Source organism: Cladophialophora psammophila (genome assembly GCF_000585535.1).
Source record: "Cladophialophora psammophila CBS 110553 chromosome Unknown aczJe-supercont1.31, whole genome shotgun sequence".
Taxonomy (NCBI): domain Eukaryota; kingdom Fungi; phylum Ascomycota; class Eurotiomycetes; order Chaetothyriales; family Herpotrichiellaceae; genus Cladophialophora; species Cladophialophora psammophila.
The window spans coordinates 178185-196027 of record NW_006912952.1 but is presented as its reverse complement, the minus strand read 5'-3'; the positions used below and the strand labels follow the sequence as shown (position 1 = coordinate 196027).

The window sequence follows — 17843 nt, the reverse complement described above, 5'->3', positions numbered from 1 at the left end:
GAAGGGGGTTGCAGGCTCCTGTGGCGAATCGGTAATGTTGGCAGCTTTGTCCAGCCTGGCTAACCCTCGCCGTTGCACTTGGCCAACGGACCAAGAGCCTCAATCTGGACAGGTTGCCAAGGCCCAACCTATACAAGCAGTCTGAGAGTGGTCCGTGGATGGGTATAGAGAGAATCGGGCTAGGCTGCAAGCGTGGATAGGTCCATGACCTGTCGGCAGGAGCGCTTCCCTTTGTAGACTAAAGTCATATAAACAGGGAAGGCCCTATATCAGGTTACGTAACACACTCCACAAGCCTGACAAAGACATATACCTGAAAAGGCTAGCTTAGCCTGTCAATACCGAAAGGGCCCCGTAGCGACGCGGTTTCAAAGCCGCTTGACGCCACGTACTGCCTACCTACACTCAGGCATAATTGTTGATCTGTCCCCATTCAGACCATGGTGTCGGATGCCTAACTGTCTTCAACCAGGCCGCCACATCTGAAGCCGCCCATTGATGAACTGAGGATCCACTTTATAGTACTTTCTCAGGAGTCGGGACTGTCTCTATCCCCTGCTTTTGACGGCTGACGCGATTCAATCAGTTCGATCTCTCCTTAATCACGTACGTGTATGCATACGTGGAATGCCGCGAGGCTTGACAATTACCGGTGATTGTTAACAGCCTTGATACGGCTCCGAACAACGAACCGAAAGTCCGAGACGTATCTTGTTCGCCCGCGAAGGGCCCAGAACTTGGCTCAGCATCAGACAGTGGCTAGCATGGTTTTCCTCCTGTCTCCTCTCACACACCATTCGGTGCAGGATAGACCATCTCCGAGAAGGGAAAAGTTCCTCCCTCCCTGAAGGCAACTACCTCGTCCCACACCTCCCTGTGTTGTTTGTCATCCTGATACTCATGCCATATGACCTGTTTGAGGCTTGCCTTCATGGCTTCCCAGGAACGGATCCCCAAATCTGCGGCCGTGTCTGCAAGTTGGTTTATGAACCATTTGTGCTGTGCCGGCCCGAAGGGACAGGTACCGCCGACGGAAAGGAGCCACAGGACTAATTTCGTATTGACTCCACCGTTTTTGGTCAAGGGGCGGAGCGTAGTGAGCAGGTTGTGCTGGGCGGTGCTCACCAGGAGAGACGGGTCGGGCTGGTGGCCACACCACTGGGCGAAGACGTGGATGATCAGGGCGTGGCGACATGCTGCTGTGATGGTCCCCTCATAGCTGCCCAACAGCGGGTCTGGGACCGGTAAGGTGAGCAGACGCTGCAAGGTGGCGCATAGGAATGTCAACACCTCTTGGTATTCTTGGGCGGAGCTGCAGTCCTGCGCGGTCTGATAGGTCGTGGCGAGCATGCGGATGTTCAGCATGAGCTCAGAATACTCCGTCAACACGCCGTGTGCCTGGAAATCTATTGGACTCGGGTTCGGGAGCTCTACACCAGCACCAGGGCGGAGGAGAGACTGGTCCACTCGCAGGCTTTGGTAGAACCATGGGGGGCGCTGCACGATTGTCTGTGCGTCGCAGGATGAGAACTCGACATCAGCCGTGGCGACGAAGATGCTGGACCATGAAACATTAGCTTCAGGGGATGCCATGTGGCTGAATCGCGAGTGGACCTACCAAAAGAGCATATTTGCGACGGTCGGGTTTGAGATGCGAATTGCTTCTAAACCGCCTCGGACCTCAACCATCTGTTTCAGCCCGGTCACATGAATACGGGAGAGGCGTAGACTGCCCTTTTCATGCTGTCTGCTTTGTTAGCTCCTCCCTTTGGCGCGCAGGCTCTTATACAGCATCAGAGACATACCTCGATTACCGCAATTCCTGCGACGGCCGCCAAAGTTTCGTCCGAGACACAGTCCGGAAACGGTTCGTTGATCCTGTTTTGTATCAGGGCCATGCAGATCTTAGAGAGCCGTATGCACCTCACTCGTTCCTTCGGCGGCAAGTGCTGTTCCAGCCGAAAGGCGCTGACTAGTAGCGTGACGTGGAACAGCGCTGTATCCTTTGTTATCAAGGGGGCGAAAAATTCGACCACGGGGTTGAGAGTCGGAGTGGGGTAGTACGGGAAGACGTTGAAGATGTGGGAGGAGAAATCTTGCAGAGACGGGTCAGCTGCTGCTTGTGATGGGAGATCTGACTCACATGTCCCCATGAGGAGGTTTATGTCGGGTTCAAGTGACGGAGGATGTTGTGTGAAGGGGTCAAATGCTGATGACCCTGACCTAGTGAGGATTAAAGATTCGATATTGGTCTGCTGTTGGTGAGATTTGGGCAGGATAGGCACCGTCTTCGATGCAATCCTCGGCTTCTCCGTGGCAGGTCTTCTCGTCATCGGTACTCCTGCTGTCGGACTCTGATCCCCGTAGTCACATTTCCGGGTATTCGCATAGTGAATGGCACACTTGTCGCAGACGGGACGTTTTTCATCACACTGTCGAGCGTGTTGAGTCGAAGTTTGGAAAAGAAAACCTGACGGAAATGGCATTTTCGGTGGGGGACTTACTTTGACTTTTCTCTGCTTACAGTTCTTGCATCCTGTCCGCGACTTTTGATGTGCTCGACGAGGGGTTGGATATGAAGGTTGGAATTCTGGCGACATTGGGGGAATAGGAGGACAGACAGATAAATGATTGATATCGATGTTCGGGTTCGGAATCGTATACCTCGTTTGGAGAGAGAATATCGAGGTTCATATACCACGGCTATCGGCAGATCTGTAGGTCATTTTCGGCCGAGATGCTGTGTATTGTCCACCTTTGCAAGACTGTTGGTACGACTGCCTAGCGAGCCAGCTTCGAATCCTCGAACGAGGCTGTGATGCCAGGGAGAGAGTTCTAGTCCGCATTTGTCCGCATTTAGCAGTGGACTCGGCGAGGCTGAAATGAGTCAGCAATTCTTCGCCCAGCCGGACGAGTTGATCCGAACGTGAATGGGGCCGGATTGGAAAACTTCCGGGCAACAAAAGTGTGTAAAGCCGCGAGACGAGACGTCCAAGATTCCGCCATCCTGGCATTTGTCAAACTCTGCTTTTTCTTACAAACTATCATTTCTGTCTCGTTGGAGAGACGATGATGTATCTGTCTCTCGCACGACAGCGTGCTGTCCTCCTCCTACAAGCATCTTTCGTGACTGCTGCACCAAAATCGAGTGCGGAAAAGAGGCCAGATTTATGTTCTGCTCGAGTAACCGTCAAGGTTTGAAGGATCTCAGCCATCTGCGTTTCGACAAGCCTCCTCTAAGCCTGCCTGATGCATGTCATTATGGAGCAGCTTTTGCTTGTGCTTCCAGAAAAGGAGAGAGATGTGGTGGTGTCCTGATGAACAAAGAAACTGCGACGGTACGATGCATATTTGAATACCAACAAATGACTATCAAAAAGGAGTAAATATTGCCAATGCCACCTCTGAGTTCAAATTGCCAGACCGCCTCCTGTCAGATGACAATGGTAGGTATCCCCCAGCACTGGAAGGTGGACTCAGCGTGTATCGAACTTTCATCCTTGGTCCAGACCTGCCTCACCCTATCTCTCGCCCAACACGGTGAAGTGAATTTCATTCAGGTAAACTTCTCATCTGCCTTGTCTTCATGTCAAGTCTCTTTGAGGATTTCATCACCAGTATTTCCCAATTTCTCTCCCTGGACTGTGACATTACCAGAGTCATTCAGCGTTCTCAACAACAGCAGGACAGGCTTCGTGCCTGGACTCTCGTCTCTTGCAGTCTCTTCAAATCTGCGCCAGGAAAGCTTCCCTCACTCTCGTCATCCATCTTTGAGCCGTCTCAGTTCCACCTCGATTTGCCCGCACAGCTTACACCTATGCTTCGATGGCTGACATGACGTTCCCCAATCATAACGACGCTTTTTCACTGGCGGAGGCTTACATAAAGTCTGAAGACTATGGATATGGTGCTCACGAGTCAGATCCCGAATACAGAGAAGACAACAGTCATGATGTCCTCAAGAAGTGCCTTCACCATCTAGGCCTGGCCAAGAACTACGCGCCGCAGTGGCTTCCCAGAGATGCCTTCAGGGAATTCTACCAAAATTGGTAGGAAGGCTTAAACCATGCTTGTGCTCTCTGCATTCCAGTTAGCTGACACTTGACAGGAAGGACGGCATAGTTGAGTCATTCGGAGTAGACCCCCAATCCATCAAGCCCGTTTTTCTTAGGAATGATGATCAAGAGATCCACATCGCCGTTTCTGTCCGCACCCCGTCCGGCGTAGTCACAGACAACGATCAACTTCTTGGCTACATCCGCTTCCAGAGCAAACCAGGCTGTCTGGAGTTGACAAACTTCAAAGCCAAGCTTGAGCGGAAACATCTTGACCTTGGGGAGACCACGAAGCGGAATAACAACGCACTTGCAGGAGGGCACGGCGAGGGTTTCAAGTTGGCGGCGCTTGTGATGCGACGTAATGGACATTCCGTCAGGTTTGAAACGAACTCCTTCTGCTGGAACTTCAGCTTCCGAGGGGCTCGCCCGCGTCTTTGTTGTCTGCTGGGCAAACCCCCGCCCAAATTAATGCAGGAACAGAGGGCTGAATACACAAGACAACGGGCGGCCGGTCATTCCCAACGAGGTCTCACTTCTTATATTTGGGAAGATATGACAGTCAAAATAGGGAAATCTAGGGACAGAGAGGGTGCTCAGAAGGTCACCGAGCAAGATTTTCGTGAGTGGATGAAGGTCTCCATCGACCTGGACCCCCCGGCCGAAAACAAAATTGTTCGCACATGGCTGGGAGACCTCATACTTGATCCTCGGTTCCGCGGACGGATCTATCTGCATGGCCTCCTCGTGGCTGAATTCACAGGGCATGCACCAGGGGGTAAAGATTACCGCTTCGGCTACAATTTCCACCGAGGCAGCATCAACCGCGATAGGCAGCGAATGGCAGACGACCATGAAGAGGCTGAAACGTTGGCCAGCATCTGGGGTCTGGCCATGCTGAAAGAGGGGGATCCCGTAGTCGATTCTTATATTCAATTGTTCGCTGAAGATGAGGAATCACCCGACATTGCGCAGGCCGACAAATACGCTTCTAGGTTGACAGCACAGAGCATCTGCAGGCGCCTGAAGGTGTCCCATCCACAAACGTTCTTCTACTCTGAGAGAGGCGCATCGGAACAGAATGCGACCACAGACGTAAGTAACATCACTCCAGGTTCAATTCAAAGATTCTAACGGTGTCCAAGGAGGACATCATCTCGAAGGAACTTAAGAAACAGCCCTTCAAGCTTCGGAAGAAACTTTGGCAGATCATCAGACAAGACCCACCTTTAATGCGCACGCCTCTCGAGGAAAGAAATCGCTTGTTCGAGAGATCGCAGCGAGTTGAGCCTTGTCAGGACATATTTGCCATCAACATTTGCCGGTCTTTGAAGGGCTCATTTGCGCTGGATCCGAGGCTGAGCAATGTCAGAATTGAATTTGTCGATGGAGCTGACACAGCTATTGATCTTCTTTACACGGTAGGCCAAAATCTGCTCCAGATACACGAAAAATGGCTCCACGTTTCTCGGGTGCACCAGCCATCAAGCTGCGAGTTTTTCAAAGTTGCTGGAGAACAGATGACTTGCGACCGGGCCTTCTTCTGTGACCACGTTGTCCAGGATCTACTCGAGGTTGCTTTCGAAGAAGTCCGCGTCCCACTCGGCCTGGCGCCAGAAAATGCCGCTTGCCTTCGAAGAAATGCTGTCGAATATCTCCGAAAAATGCCACGGGCCATCGAAGTGAGGGCTCTGGGTGCTGAAAAGAAGTTAGAGGTGAGATGGACTGCCAACGAGAGCGGAGCTTTCGTGGAAAGATATGGGGCAAATATCCACTACTGGGTGACCCTTCATAAAGAAAGTTCGTGTGGATGGAAGAGGACAGAGGTTTTGAATGACATCGGTATGTCCCATTTTGCATCTTTTTGGCAGTCCTAAGTCGTCATCAGGCACTAACTTACAAGATACCAATCAAGGCTCGGTCAAGCTGGGTCAGGCAAGCAATCACTGCGATTGCCCAACTCGAACCGTCTCTCGAGCACAGTCCCAAGTTATTTTCGATGGACTCAGTACCGATGAACTTTACTTTCCCATGGTGTCAAGAGCTGAAAACCCATCGTTTTTTGGGCTAGCACCGGTGGCTGTACTATCAGCGTCCCCTGCTGACCAGGTCTTAGATGCGGACCAAGAGTCCAGTCCGAATTCTGAAACGGTGGAGAATGACAGTGACTCAAATGAAGATTTCCGAGTCAGAGTACCAGCAACAAATGTGCCAGCTCGTACGAAGATTGTATCGGATAGAACGAAATTGCGAAAGGATGAGGAGGCGTGGCTGGAGTGGCATCAGGGGCACCATCCAAGTACATTGTCTCGATTCTTTTCTACGCCACCACAGGCTCTCCAGGTATGTTCTCGGCTACAAATCAATGACTAGTCTATTCGATCTCACAGACTGACTTGTATAGGCAAATGGAGTTACCATTCCTGCACTTCACAGCGAAGATCTAAATCATACTTTCGAAAGAGACTGCTATTTCTGGATTGATTTGGGAGGAGGTGAAGGCGGGAGCCAGATCATCTTTGTCCACAAAATCTTCCAAACTCACAACCAATCCGGAGAGAGCTATTCCTTGCTCGTCACCAGGTACTTTGCTCTCAACTCGATCTTTCCACCTGAGAGGCTCCAGACGACTGGAAAACCGGCAGCCAACAATCGAGAATTGATCTTGCACTTTTGCGATTTTGACAAGATGCGAACGTCACAGGATGCCGAGATAATCCTCCTTGATGATATCATAGCATTTGCACGCCGAGTGGGGACTATTCCAGGAAACAGCATCAGTCACGTTTTTAAGCATATCCCAGGTTTGTTTCCTTGCCGGATCCCCGAGTCTTGCTAACATGAAGCTAGAAACTGACTCCGAGGAGTACTTCTGTCGCTTTGGCTTTTGTAATACGGTGGCAGAAGGAGGTGTCACTTCAATAACTCCTCTGGCGTCTCACCTCTTGCTGCATCACAAGGATCTTTGGCAGCGACCTAGCTTTCACAGCAACGCAACGCCTCTGGCATTTGAGTTGACTCCTTCTGTGTTGGGTGTTTCGGAAGGATTTTCAAAGGAAGGGTTCAAGATTCAAGCAGCCTTTGGCCTCGACGAAATGAAACATAATACGTGGATGGTACGAGTCTCCCAAAGGCGCAGGAACGCATGTGCCGGACGCTAACTACCCTAGATCCGACACAACGTCGCTCAGTCCTTTGATGGTGCGATCCTGAACATCTTGAAGGACTTCGACTCAGAGAAGCTCGTGCCGATCCAGCTCCCAGGTCGAGCTTCTCCAAAAGTACTCCTTTTTGCAAGCGAACACTCCTGTTTTCGACTAGACCCTCAGAATCGTCAGATGCCGACATTGCGCCAATTTTTGAAGCCTCTCGACGCCATTGACGAAGCTGTCGTGTCGTTAAAGCCCGATTTCGTCGTCATGTTATTGCCTCCGGCTGTTCGTCATCCCTCGGCAATCGCAAGATTCTCTAAAACGCTTCTCGGACTTCTGCAAATGAGGTTTTCGGTTCACTTGACGTTACTTCGGTTGAAGAATTACGGTCTCCCGCAAGAAAGAAGCATTCTCGCGATTGTCGCGTCGCCATTTTGCGCGCCTTTGCCTTGGAAGTTCGATCGATATGCTGATGAACCCGCCACAATTGGTGGTTTGATTGTAGACCTGGCTTTCAAGAATCCTCGGATGGAGAACAAGTCGAACACTGGGTTTGTGTGCTTGCATCCCAATGCCGGCGGACCTCGGGGGGAAATGTCCAGGCTTGACCATGTCTACAATCACTATACAGGAATTCGTGTTGGACCTGGCGCCGAGTCTATCTCAATGGACGGCGATACCATTTTCACCTTCTTCAATGACCGAAAAGAGTGGGCCCATCCAGGCAAGTTTTCTTTCCGTCCGGAATTTCCTCCAACCATCTGACCAGCCACAACAGTTAGGAAGGATAGAGTTACCGTCCGCGAACTCGCCCGCCTGCAAGGCATTCCAGACGAGTTGCGCTTCTTCGGATCGAAAGAAGAGCAGTATGAAACTGTTTGCAAAGCCGTCCCTCCCAATATCGCCAAAATGGTTGCGTCTACCATCCGTGCCGCGATCAAAAGCTCTCAGGTCGTCACCATTAGTGTCGGCGGAAGTCGTGTCGGAAGAAATAAGAGAGCAAGGGTGGAGCAAGATGAAGACGATGGAGACTGGGCTTGAGTCAGCCGATGACTCCGGCTTGACGACTCTGGGACCCCGATCTAGGCAGAGTGCTAAGTCAATTTCATTGAAACCTGACAGGGATCCCATTACAGGTATTGGTCACGACTTACAAGGTGCCTGGCGCTATGCAGTCAGAGGACCCCAAGAGAGCTAGCGAGTTCTTGAAAGGTTTGAAAAGTTGGCTGACTGAATGATGCTCCTGGTTGAAGGAGAACAAGCCTTGGACAGGATGTGTTAGCATTGCGTTGAAGGGAACATTCCTTGTGCAGAGAGGATGAGAGAAGCCCACAAAAGAGCGGTGCGTGCATAGGTATCAATGAAAGCTCACAGTCACAGGTCCGAATCCTGTCCATCACTCTTGCTCAAAGACAGGCAAAGATCCGGTGGCCATGCCACAGATTCACTTCAACCGCGTCGCACAATCTCACGATGATTTTGCTCTTCTTTTTCGTTCCCTCTGCCACTCCTTCACGTTGCCTCCGGTCGTGGCCCCATTGATGAATCACTCCAAGGGAATGATCGCAAGAAAAGTAAGTTGAGGAGAAAGGTACAATATCACAACCGCGACCTCTGGCAGTATTCACCAACTCTAAATCTGACTGAAACGCTTCTTCCCTGCCCTTATGACTGTGTGACACCATGAGAGACCGCGAAAAGTATATTGCAACGAAAACTATTTAAACTCCCTCTGCCCCAATTTTTCCTCCTGACATTCCACCTCCATCTTTAGCCTACATTTGGGGCTCCATTGTTTACTGACATTCGAGGGCACGCCGCTCAGCAAAACGACGGAGCTCAACTCGTCTCCATATTCCGCTGCAACAAGTCAATAAGTTGGGAACGGTTCTCTATAACCTAGTCGACGAACTCGGTGTTTTTTTAGACGAAAATATATATATTCGACCATTGCACGGATTCGAGAGTGAAGCAGAAACTTGCAAATCCAGCATCCTGTCAACAACTTTACTTTCTCATCCTCCGACTTTGAAAACTTAATGCCTCCTTTTTCTCCAGCCTTGATGACACGTCACGACCAGACCGCTGGCACGGTTCCAAACAAACTCAAACAACAATTTTCCCAAGCGTCACCGTCCTTTAAATGCACTCATCCTGCGGTGGAAAGGACGGGCACCTCACCAGCCAGTGCTGGGTCGCGCACCCACATCTACGGCCTCGTGGCCGTCAAGGGCACAGCCGTGAAGGGAAACGTGCAAAGAAAGGCGAGCAGGAGGCTCCCGCCTGGTTTGATGAGCTCGCACAGGAGAATTACACCTGGGGTGACGACCCGAACGCAAAGGTCATTCTCCCCTTAGGCGATGACGGGCACTTTGAAGGCGGATGACCCTTGAGATGCTCCCGGAAGTGGAAGTGCGGTGGTATTCTTGGGTATATGGCCGATGAAGACCTCGTCAACCTTTGATATGTCGATCCTGCTCGGCTTACTTGTAGCTGTCTGCAGCGACGACCGGCCTTGGATGCATTGTGTATTGCGCAGACATGATACGAGCATCGGTATGAGATGATGGGACTGTACCTGATGGTCATGCCGCCGGCTATCATTCCAGGCTTCTCAGGGAACAGATGTTGTCGATACGGGCCCGTGAATTTATTGATACGCTCCGTGGGATCTGTCCTTTTGCGAGGATTTGGATCTATACGCCACTCCCACCCTACAAACGACAAGAACACATGCACTCTGGCACAAATTCCTGTACTGGCCTTGCACCAGTCTATCTCCACCTCCAAGCGAGAAAGCAACTGCTGGCAGAGAACCATGATCATCAGTTTAGCACTTATTCGGATGGAGTCCGCGAAATCGTCCAGCACGGGGGACGGAGATCCAGCAAATGAGACATATTTGAGAAGCGATGGGATGTATCCCTTCTGTCTCTGGTTCTCTGTCTGTCTGTCTGTCTGTCTGTCTGTCTGTCTGTCTGTCTTGACCTTGTGCGGCTGCTTTCCATATTTTATTGGAAGTCCACCTAAACAATATATTGTACTGGGGAAATGACGCCCCTAGCAACAAATCCTTAAAAGATTATGGGCTCGCAAATACTACTTAGATCCTGCTACATTACCCGGAATACTAACTTGGGTATCGACGACAAAGGAGAGCCTACCGGGATAGGGTGGTATTTCGGGAGTACCCTGAAATTCACCTTCTTCAACCATCGTCATCAGCCTACGCAGGCGACCTACTCGCCGGAAGCCTATATATTATGGGTGAATCGTAACCACTATGTGTACCGTCTAATCCACTATACAACAGATGAAAACACGGTCATATTGAAGTGGGACTATCTCTCCAACCACGGTGTGATTATAATGCCACCTACGGAAGAAGGAAAGCCAAGCCGAGTGGCACGAGATCGAAGAGGACGCTATAGCACGTCCAGTCAACGTCAAGGCACAACTCAACTTCGAAGCCCTCGTTACCCACAAGTACGCGCAGTCCCGCGATCTCGGCCCCGGAGGTTCAACACCCGAATCGACATTTCAGCAAGGGAATGCGCAAAGAGACCGATACTACTTTGGCCGAACCACGGGGCAATCACCGTTGAAAGTAAACTATCGGAAAACGTCATGCGCATTTGATATGGAATTCAACAATAGACATGACATGAAGACACGAAAGATTCTCGTTCCGGGTACCACAAGCAAGCAAAACGGCGCAGATGTTCGTCAAATCACTGCATGCGAACCGACCTCATGCTCCAGACCTGTTCTTCTGTGTTAGCAATCAGGCCGCTGTTTATAGACATCCAGCTACAAAGCCCACTTCGACGAGATTTAGAGTGTTACCAATAGAGTCATCCGTTATCGAACTTTGCTTTGGATGTCGTAAAATGCGCTGTTTCATCTCCCAAACTAGGAGTTAATGAGCGACAAGAATGGGCAACAAGAACCGAATCTCACGGGATAGGCTATAGCTAGTCGTTATTCAACGGGACTTATAGGCAAATGAGCGGATAGATGCCCGGCCTATACAAGAGGAACTTTCCAGCGGAACCCTGGAACTCTCTCCTGCGCAGAAAAAAACTTTCCCAAGGAATATGTCAAGAGAATGCGCCGGTCTCAAAGAAGGCTACGAAATCGTTTACAAAGCCTATGTTGTTTGCATGGTGTCCCGACCCAGCACTTGTCGATGCTCCGCGATTCCGTCTACTTGTCATGGCATGGGAGGCTGCTCAAGTTTCGGCTTCTGCTGCAGTCTGGACTAATGCAAAGCAGGGACGAGGACTACGCAATAGGAGACTGTTGTCCCTTGGTCTCTAGATGACTTCAAATACCACGATCTTTGCGTCCGCCTGCTGAAATGGGGCAACTGTTTGGATTGTGGGTGAGCGAATGGATGGGAGAGATAAAAGGTCTATCAAGTCAAGTTCTATAGCAGCTAGCAGTACCCAAGCCAACCAAGACAGGAAAACAGAGAACAACAAAAAGCAGTCCCATCCAGTCATCCGTTCATAGATTCCTGCCCCTTCAAGCCCAAGCCGAACGAACGATTCCCCCCTTTCCTCCATTAATCCCAGCCCGGGAGCTATGGATTTTGTTAAATGGTTCACCAGTCAAGGCTCTCCGATGGTGAAGTGTCGCCGCGATCGAATTGGTAGACCAAGCACCCGTGATCTAATCCACTAAAACAAAGAGTACTGAGAAAACCCGCAGAAATCCAAAACCATAAGGAGATGAAAGGAATGGCGTTGCAAAATCTCATCCACCACACCACCTTCTTCTGCTGCCGCCGCCGCCGCCGCTGCTGCTGCTGAGCTATTCATCGTCTTCATAGCTCCTTCTTAGGTGGCGGCTTCACGCTCGCGTTCATACCTCCCACGGTGACAGTGAACAGTGTTGGGTCGCCAGCATGAACCTCACCACTCTGGTCCGCACCACCGCTCGGCTGGACATCGTCATAGGGAAACGCATAGCCCTTGCCGTCCAGATTTGCCGAGTGCACGATTCGGGAGTAGTGGTTGGTGGTAGGGTCCTTGTAATACAGGTTCTGGGGCGCTGGGAAGGAATCAGAAACGAGCAAGGTCGAGCGATTAAACGCCGCTGCCAGTCGAGGAATGATGGCGTTTGTTTCGGCATTTGCGCCCGTCGCAAACGGCCCCGTAGAGCAGCTGAAGATGTCTCGTGTAGAAGGCTTCGTGAAGCTTGAACTGCCGAAACTGAGAGTCGAGTTGTTGTTGTCGACCTTTGCGGAAACAGTGCCAAAGCCAGCTTGAGTGTCGATGGACATGGATTGAGAACTGAATTTCTGCCAGGCTCGGTTGATATACCCATCATAGTAATTTGAGAACAGCGAAGGGTTGGTCACCATTCCTTGATTTGGCGAGAGGGCACGAAGGTTTCGTCCATTATGGGTGACAATCAATTGGTCCCAGCCGTTGCCATCGGCGGCATGTTGTGCACGCAAACCGTTGCAGACTATGTCAAGTCCATTGCTTGGCATGCCGGAGACGTGCTGGGTGGCGCCGCTCTGGGTCGTGAGTGTCAATGCGATGGGTGGGCCGACGAAATCAACATAGCTGATATTGGCATACAGTTGGTCGCTGTTGAACGTGAACTCGGCAAAGCCCCAATTGGTGTTGATGTTGGGGTCGGATGAATTTGTGACAGATGGTTCAACCAGCGCCGGCCCTGGGTTGAGCAGGAATGTCAAAGGTGCGTCAATCGAGAACCAAATGCGGCCTCCAGCTACATGGGGTATTGTCACTGTCACAGTGTTTCCCGGCCCTCCGAGAGCGATGGCACAATTTTGTGGGATGTGCGAGCCGATCGCAGCCGGAGAGCTAGGATAGAATGGAGTTTTCCCATCTGCTAAGAGAAGAAACAATGCATTGCCACGGTCAATCGCTTGGCCTGTGATATAAGCGTAGACAGTGCTGGAGGTTGTCTGGTTTTGCAGAGCAATGTTCAAGCTTGGGCCGCCTGCTGGTGGAGGCGGTTGTGACGCAGGCTTCGTCGCAATTACAGCTTGAGATCGAGGAGCGGCAGAAGAGCTGCCAAAGCTGGCGCGTCGGATAAACTTTCGAAGGCGCTGCATGGTTACTGGTGATCAAGAATAGACGACTTGAATTGGGATGAGGATTGATCGATGTTGAGATATGTTCGAGGTTTATAAGGCTTTCCCCAAGAAGAAGAAGGCGACGTCATTTCGCCTGTCAAATGTTTTGACGCGGCCTCGAGCACCATTTTCTCTCAATCCGCCGATAGAAAAGGCAATCATCATGTTCCATTGTCGTCTGATCTTCTTTTGATCCCCATTTGCTAATGGAAAGCCATGGTTCGATTATGGTTTCTCGTTTCAGGGACGCCCTTGACTCCCTTACCACCGCTAACAGCCCTGTCAAGGAACGTGGCACGAACCGAGGCAGGCGTACAGATCTCAGCAGGGCCCGCATCCTTGCTATTGGTTAGGTGCCTGACCGGCTCAAAGTAAGGATGACCAAGGTTTTATCGCCTGATTCCTGGTTGCACCCTCGGTAGCCATCCTCCCCAGCCACACAAAGCTGGAGAAAGCAACCCGTGACGTGGCCATCATGAGGTGAATTTCCTTAAACTGCGACCGGTGGGGGGAGAAGGGGGGGCCGATACTTTTGTGCTGGTCAAGGCTGGATTTCTAGTTTTGGTCGCGAGCTTCCCGAAACGTTGAGAAGAGCGTTTCAAGGGGCCGATCAGTCACAGGTCGTCGAGGGATCATGCCCGAAAGCTGACTTTACTGGCCGTCGACCGCCGGCAAGCTTGTTGTAACATCATACTAGGAAGGTCCAATAACTGGGAAAGACGAACTCTTCCTCAAAGATCTTCCTAATTTGCTCAAGAACAAACTTTTCCACCTTTCCCACGTTCTTGAGTACTTGTTTGCCGTCTTCCTGTCGTCCAATCTCGCTTTCCACGTGGATTTCCTGCAGAGGTCCAGGCAGCCCGGCGCCTGAACCTGTTGTGCTACCTGATTTCTTACGTTGTTCGTTTGTCACACTTTCTCCGACGAGTGCAGCGGCGTCCTCGGAATCAAGAAAACAAAAGTGCATCTTCCTTTTGACCCAAGCCACGATAGCGACACCATCAAATGTCAGACCGGTGATGGCTAACTTGAGAGGGATTCCAACGAAGCTCGGCATTGGATAGTCAAGAAGTATTTCGGCCGTTAGAGTCATGCGCACGTCCCCGGAATACCTGACTCTGGCCACCACTTGCAGATCTGACGCCTGCCTGCTCTGGAGCCTCGATGCTGACAAGGGCGTCAGTGCATCGAGTGCAGAATCTCTCCGGTCGCTTCCACCAGCGAGCTGTGCTCTGTGAGGCAACTGAGGGGACGAAGGCCCAGACTCTGAACCACGTGGAGAGGAGATGCTGTTTGCAGTGGAAGGTCTAGTAGATGGATCATCGTGACCCGATACGTCTTGGCTCACCGGCTTCATGTGTGCTGATCCATGAAGAGCCATCTGATGGGGTATTGCTAAGCGATGAGAAGGATCGTACGACCAGGGTCGAGGACTGAAGGGCGTCCCACTAGCAACTGCTGCCAAGGGAGTCTGAGTCCCGGAAAGGCCGCCGCCAGGCAAGTGAAAGTAGCTGAGATTGGATGTGCCGCCTGGGATGCCAGGAGTTGTACTCCGCGGGAAGGGGCCCGCAAAAGCCTCTTCGCCTGCACTGAGATCTTCCTTGGCAGAAACTGAAGCATTGAATTTAGCAAGCCCTGGACCCGTGATGATATTGGGAAGCTGTGGCACCGAGCGTGGCTGCTGAGAAGACGAGGCAGAGTCCTGGGGCCCATAGTTGTTCATGCTCTCAGGGCCATCGTGCTGTGCAGACGCCACTGCAGATTCATCCACGGTTTGATCGGCGTAGACTTCATCCTCCTCTTCATCCTCATAGAAATCAGGAAGCGGATCACAAATATCCTTGATCTCGATATCCGGACAAACTGACCCCAGCTCGAACGAATGAACATGGACTGCATTGATGAAGCGAGGAAGGGGGATCTGCTGGAACTTGTCATGCACGAATGCCCGAATTTTCTCGGCGAGGGCAGCGCCATCGGGGCCCGAAGTGATCTTCTCCCATCCGATATCCACAGACATATTGTAGCATCTTCGAAGATGTAGTGGAAAAGAAAGAGAGCGAAGGTGTTGTGACTATGACGAGGCTGAACACCGTGGCGAGGCTTGGCATTATGACGTTTCCGCCAGAATGGCAGGGCGGCCTCACAGCCTCGTGGCAATGAATCGGAGATGTAATGAACTAGAAAGATCAATAATATCGTGGCCCCAAAGTCAATCCGGGTTGCTCAGCATTATCCTCTATGGTTCAGTCCGAACTGTTTCATATTTGAATATTTACTGCTACAGGGGGTTAGACTGGAACTGGATAGCTGCAAAGCCGATCCTTGTCAGCCTCAGTCGACCAAACATTTTGCCCCAGAAATAGTATCCTAAGTATGGTTGTCCGAGTCTCAGCTTGAGAAGCAAGACAAGTGCTAGCCCGTCAGCCATTGACTATGAAGGCTCTCGACTTTCGCGAGATCGTAAACCACCGTACATTTAAGCTGCAGCCAAAGTCGGATCAACGGTAATTTTGCTTCCGCAAAACAGAGGCGAGAGCGTGTTTCTGATGTGCCTTCTCGACCACTGCTGGAAGATCTTTCGACGTGGCAAAGCGGCGTTCCACCTGGATTCTGAGATTTCGAAGCGTTGATTCACCGCCGGCGGAGAAGTTCAAGCGTAAACCCTGAGGGATTGGCAAAGCTGATGAAACATGAAAACCCCCACTCACGAGACATGCCCACCTCACAAGGGTCAAGCCGTAAAATTTCAGTTCTCCCCCTGATCTGCTTAGTCTTTCAAGATGTGCAGCTCCCACTCATCCAATGTGGCACGTGAAGCGAGGCTGATGGCCTCGAACTAATACAGCCATGCAAATGACGAGATGGCAACAAATTACTCCCGTAGCGAAGGAAGATTCTCGCGGTGGTAGAGATGTCCGCCTCTGTGAATTGCTGTCCCGCCATTCGTCGATAGCGCGTGGGCCGGAGTTGCGAGCAGGGTAGCTTTCCCAAAATAGTATGCTACACGCATGCATCAAGGTTTTCCGAAAGATGGGTGGGATCTGGTGGGATGTGTTTCGTATCTTTAGAGAGCCTTCTTTTAGACATGTGTGAAGATGGTCCATATCTTTCACCTCCCAGCCAGCTTATGCATAGTCTTCAATCCCGGCCTGACCGCCCTTCTCGGACCCCCGTCTTTGCGGTAGCGCACAGGAGCCGCGTGGATCGGTCTTGGAGCAGGAGAGGTTGAAGTGGTAGCATGGCGCATGACGGTCTCGTATAGTGCATAAGATAGAGATGGGAATTTGCTCGAGGAGCGTGAATGAGGTGTAGAGATCACAGGTCACTGCTCGCCACCTGCACCAAAGATGCCAAGGAGCGCAGGGAGCAATGCCAAGCCCAAATCGACTTTTCAGATTTCGCCCGCATCAGTTCACCGTCTCTTCTTCGACTTCAGATCATCCATCCTTTCTTCAATGAATTAAGAGCACGGCAGTTTCGTATAACCCAGAAGACATCTTAGATGCCCGCCACACGTGCAGAGGTAAGCCACATATTTGCAGACCACGTCGTCGGGATAATTCTCCCGAGTCCCGGATATTCCTTCGGACTGAAGGAAGCAGAATGTCACAATTCCCCCGTTTGGTTCTGTACGTTACCAACAGGGTCATTGTGAGGCAAGCAATCTCGCAGCCATGCCTCTGGGAGGCCTAGTTGCCTTTCCGTCGCTTTCCGTGGGACATTGAGAGAGATCCTGGACTTCCCCAAGTATTGGCACGCCGCGTCTCGTATCACAATCTGGTAGTGTGGGAGCACAATCCAGCTTTCAGGTCGCCACCCACCACGTGCCTCCACAAATCGAGTGTGTTTCGAGTGAGATCAATGCTGCCTAAGGCCCGACCAAAGCTCTATTACCAATGAGTTTGACAACACCCGAGGGTTGCACACCGAAGGCCACTTTTCTCCTGCAGGTAGGGACTTTTCAAGTCTGAAGGCAGCTTCGAAACGCGCAGGACACAGGGCAAATGCATCTAGCAATTCTCCGTCATCAGCATGCGTTACACAGGCAATGTTCGGGCCCTGATGATCATGCCACACTAACCGAGGTTAATGACGGTCATTCCCGGCCTTACCTTAGCCTGGAAAGGGATCCACCAGTGACGATGTTCATGTCCAAGTTGGAAAGCCTCGATCATGATGTCCATCGAAACACGTTCAAGAACTCAACTGTCATGCCTACCGGTTTTATCCGCGATCTACAGGCATTCAATTCGCCGTCGACCCTCCCACCGCGCGCAAGGTAATGGCATACCCTGGACAATACCATATTGACTCGTATCTTTCTGACCTAATCTCGGGATCGTATGAGGAATTGTGGGAGAGGGGAAGTCTATAAGAAAGGCACCCAAGCCCAACGAGCTCCCACGCTTCTCTTTTCCTGTGACCAGGAAGTCCCCCATCTGTCAAAACCACTTCTTGCCATCCTCCAACCCTTACGAATCAATCACGGGTACCTTTTGATTTCCAATCCATTGACGC

The 17843-nt window shown here is 51.2% G+C and overlaps 4 protein-coding genes across 4 annotated transcripts; 1 reads left to right on the top strand and 3 right to left on the bottom strand.

Annotated features, from left to right (window-relative positions):
• Positions 1–786: 786 nt before the first annotated feature.
• A1O5_12123 (uncharacterized protein) lies at positions 787–2333 on the bottom strand (the record flags this gene model as incomplete). The annotated part of the gene is made up of 4 exons (XM_007752692.1): positions 787–1558; positions 1619–1743; positions 1806–2095; positions 2144–2333. The coding sequence occupies 4 exons, from the start codon at positions 2331–2333 to the stop codon at positions 787–789; spliced, it is 1377 nt and encodes a 458-aa protein (XP_007750882.1).
• Positions 2334–3834: 1501 nt separating this feature from the next.
• Positions 3835–7972, top strand: A1O5_12122 (uncharacterized protein; the record flags this gene model as incomplete). The annotated part of the gene is made up of 7 exons (XM_007752691.1): positions 3835–4049; positions 4109–5150; positions 5201–5897; positions 5959–6398; positions 6460–6859; positions 6906–7171; positions 7226–7972. 7 exons carry the CDS (start codon positions 3835–3837, stop codon positions 7970–7972), a joined length of 3807 nt encoding a protein of 1268 aa, XP_007750881.1.
• Positions 7973–12035: 4063 nt separating this feature from the next.
• On the bottom strand, positions 12036–13301 carry A1O5_12121 (uncharacterized protein; the record flags this gene model as incomplete). Its single annotated transcript, XM_007752690.1, has 1 exon — positions 12036–13301. One exon carries the CDS (start codon positions 13299–13301, stop codon positions 12036–12038), a length of 1266 nt encoding a protein of 421 aa, XP_007750880.1.
• Positions 13302–14010: 709 nt separating this feature from the next.
• A1O5_12120 (uncharacterized protein) lies at positions 14011–15342 on the bottom strand (the record flags this gene model as incomplete). Its single annotated transcript, XM_007752689.1, has 1 exon — positions 14011–15342. One exon carries the CDS (start codon positions 15340–15342, stop codon positions 14011–14013), a length of 1332 nt encoding a protein of 443 aa, XP_007750879.1.
• Positions 15343–17843: the final 2501 nt, after the last annotated feature.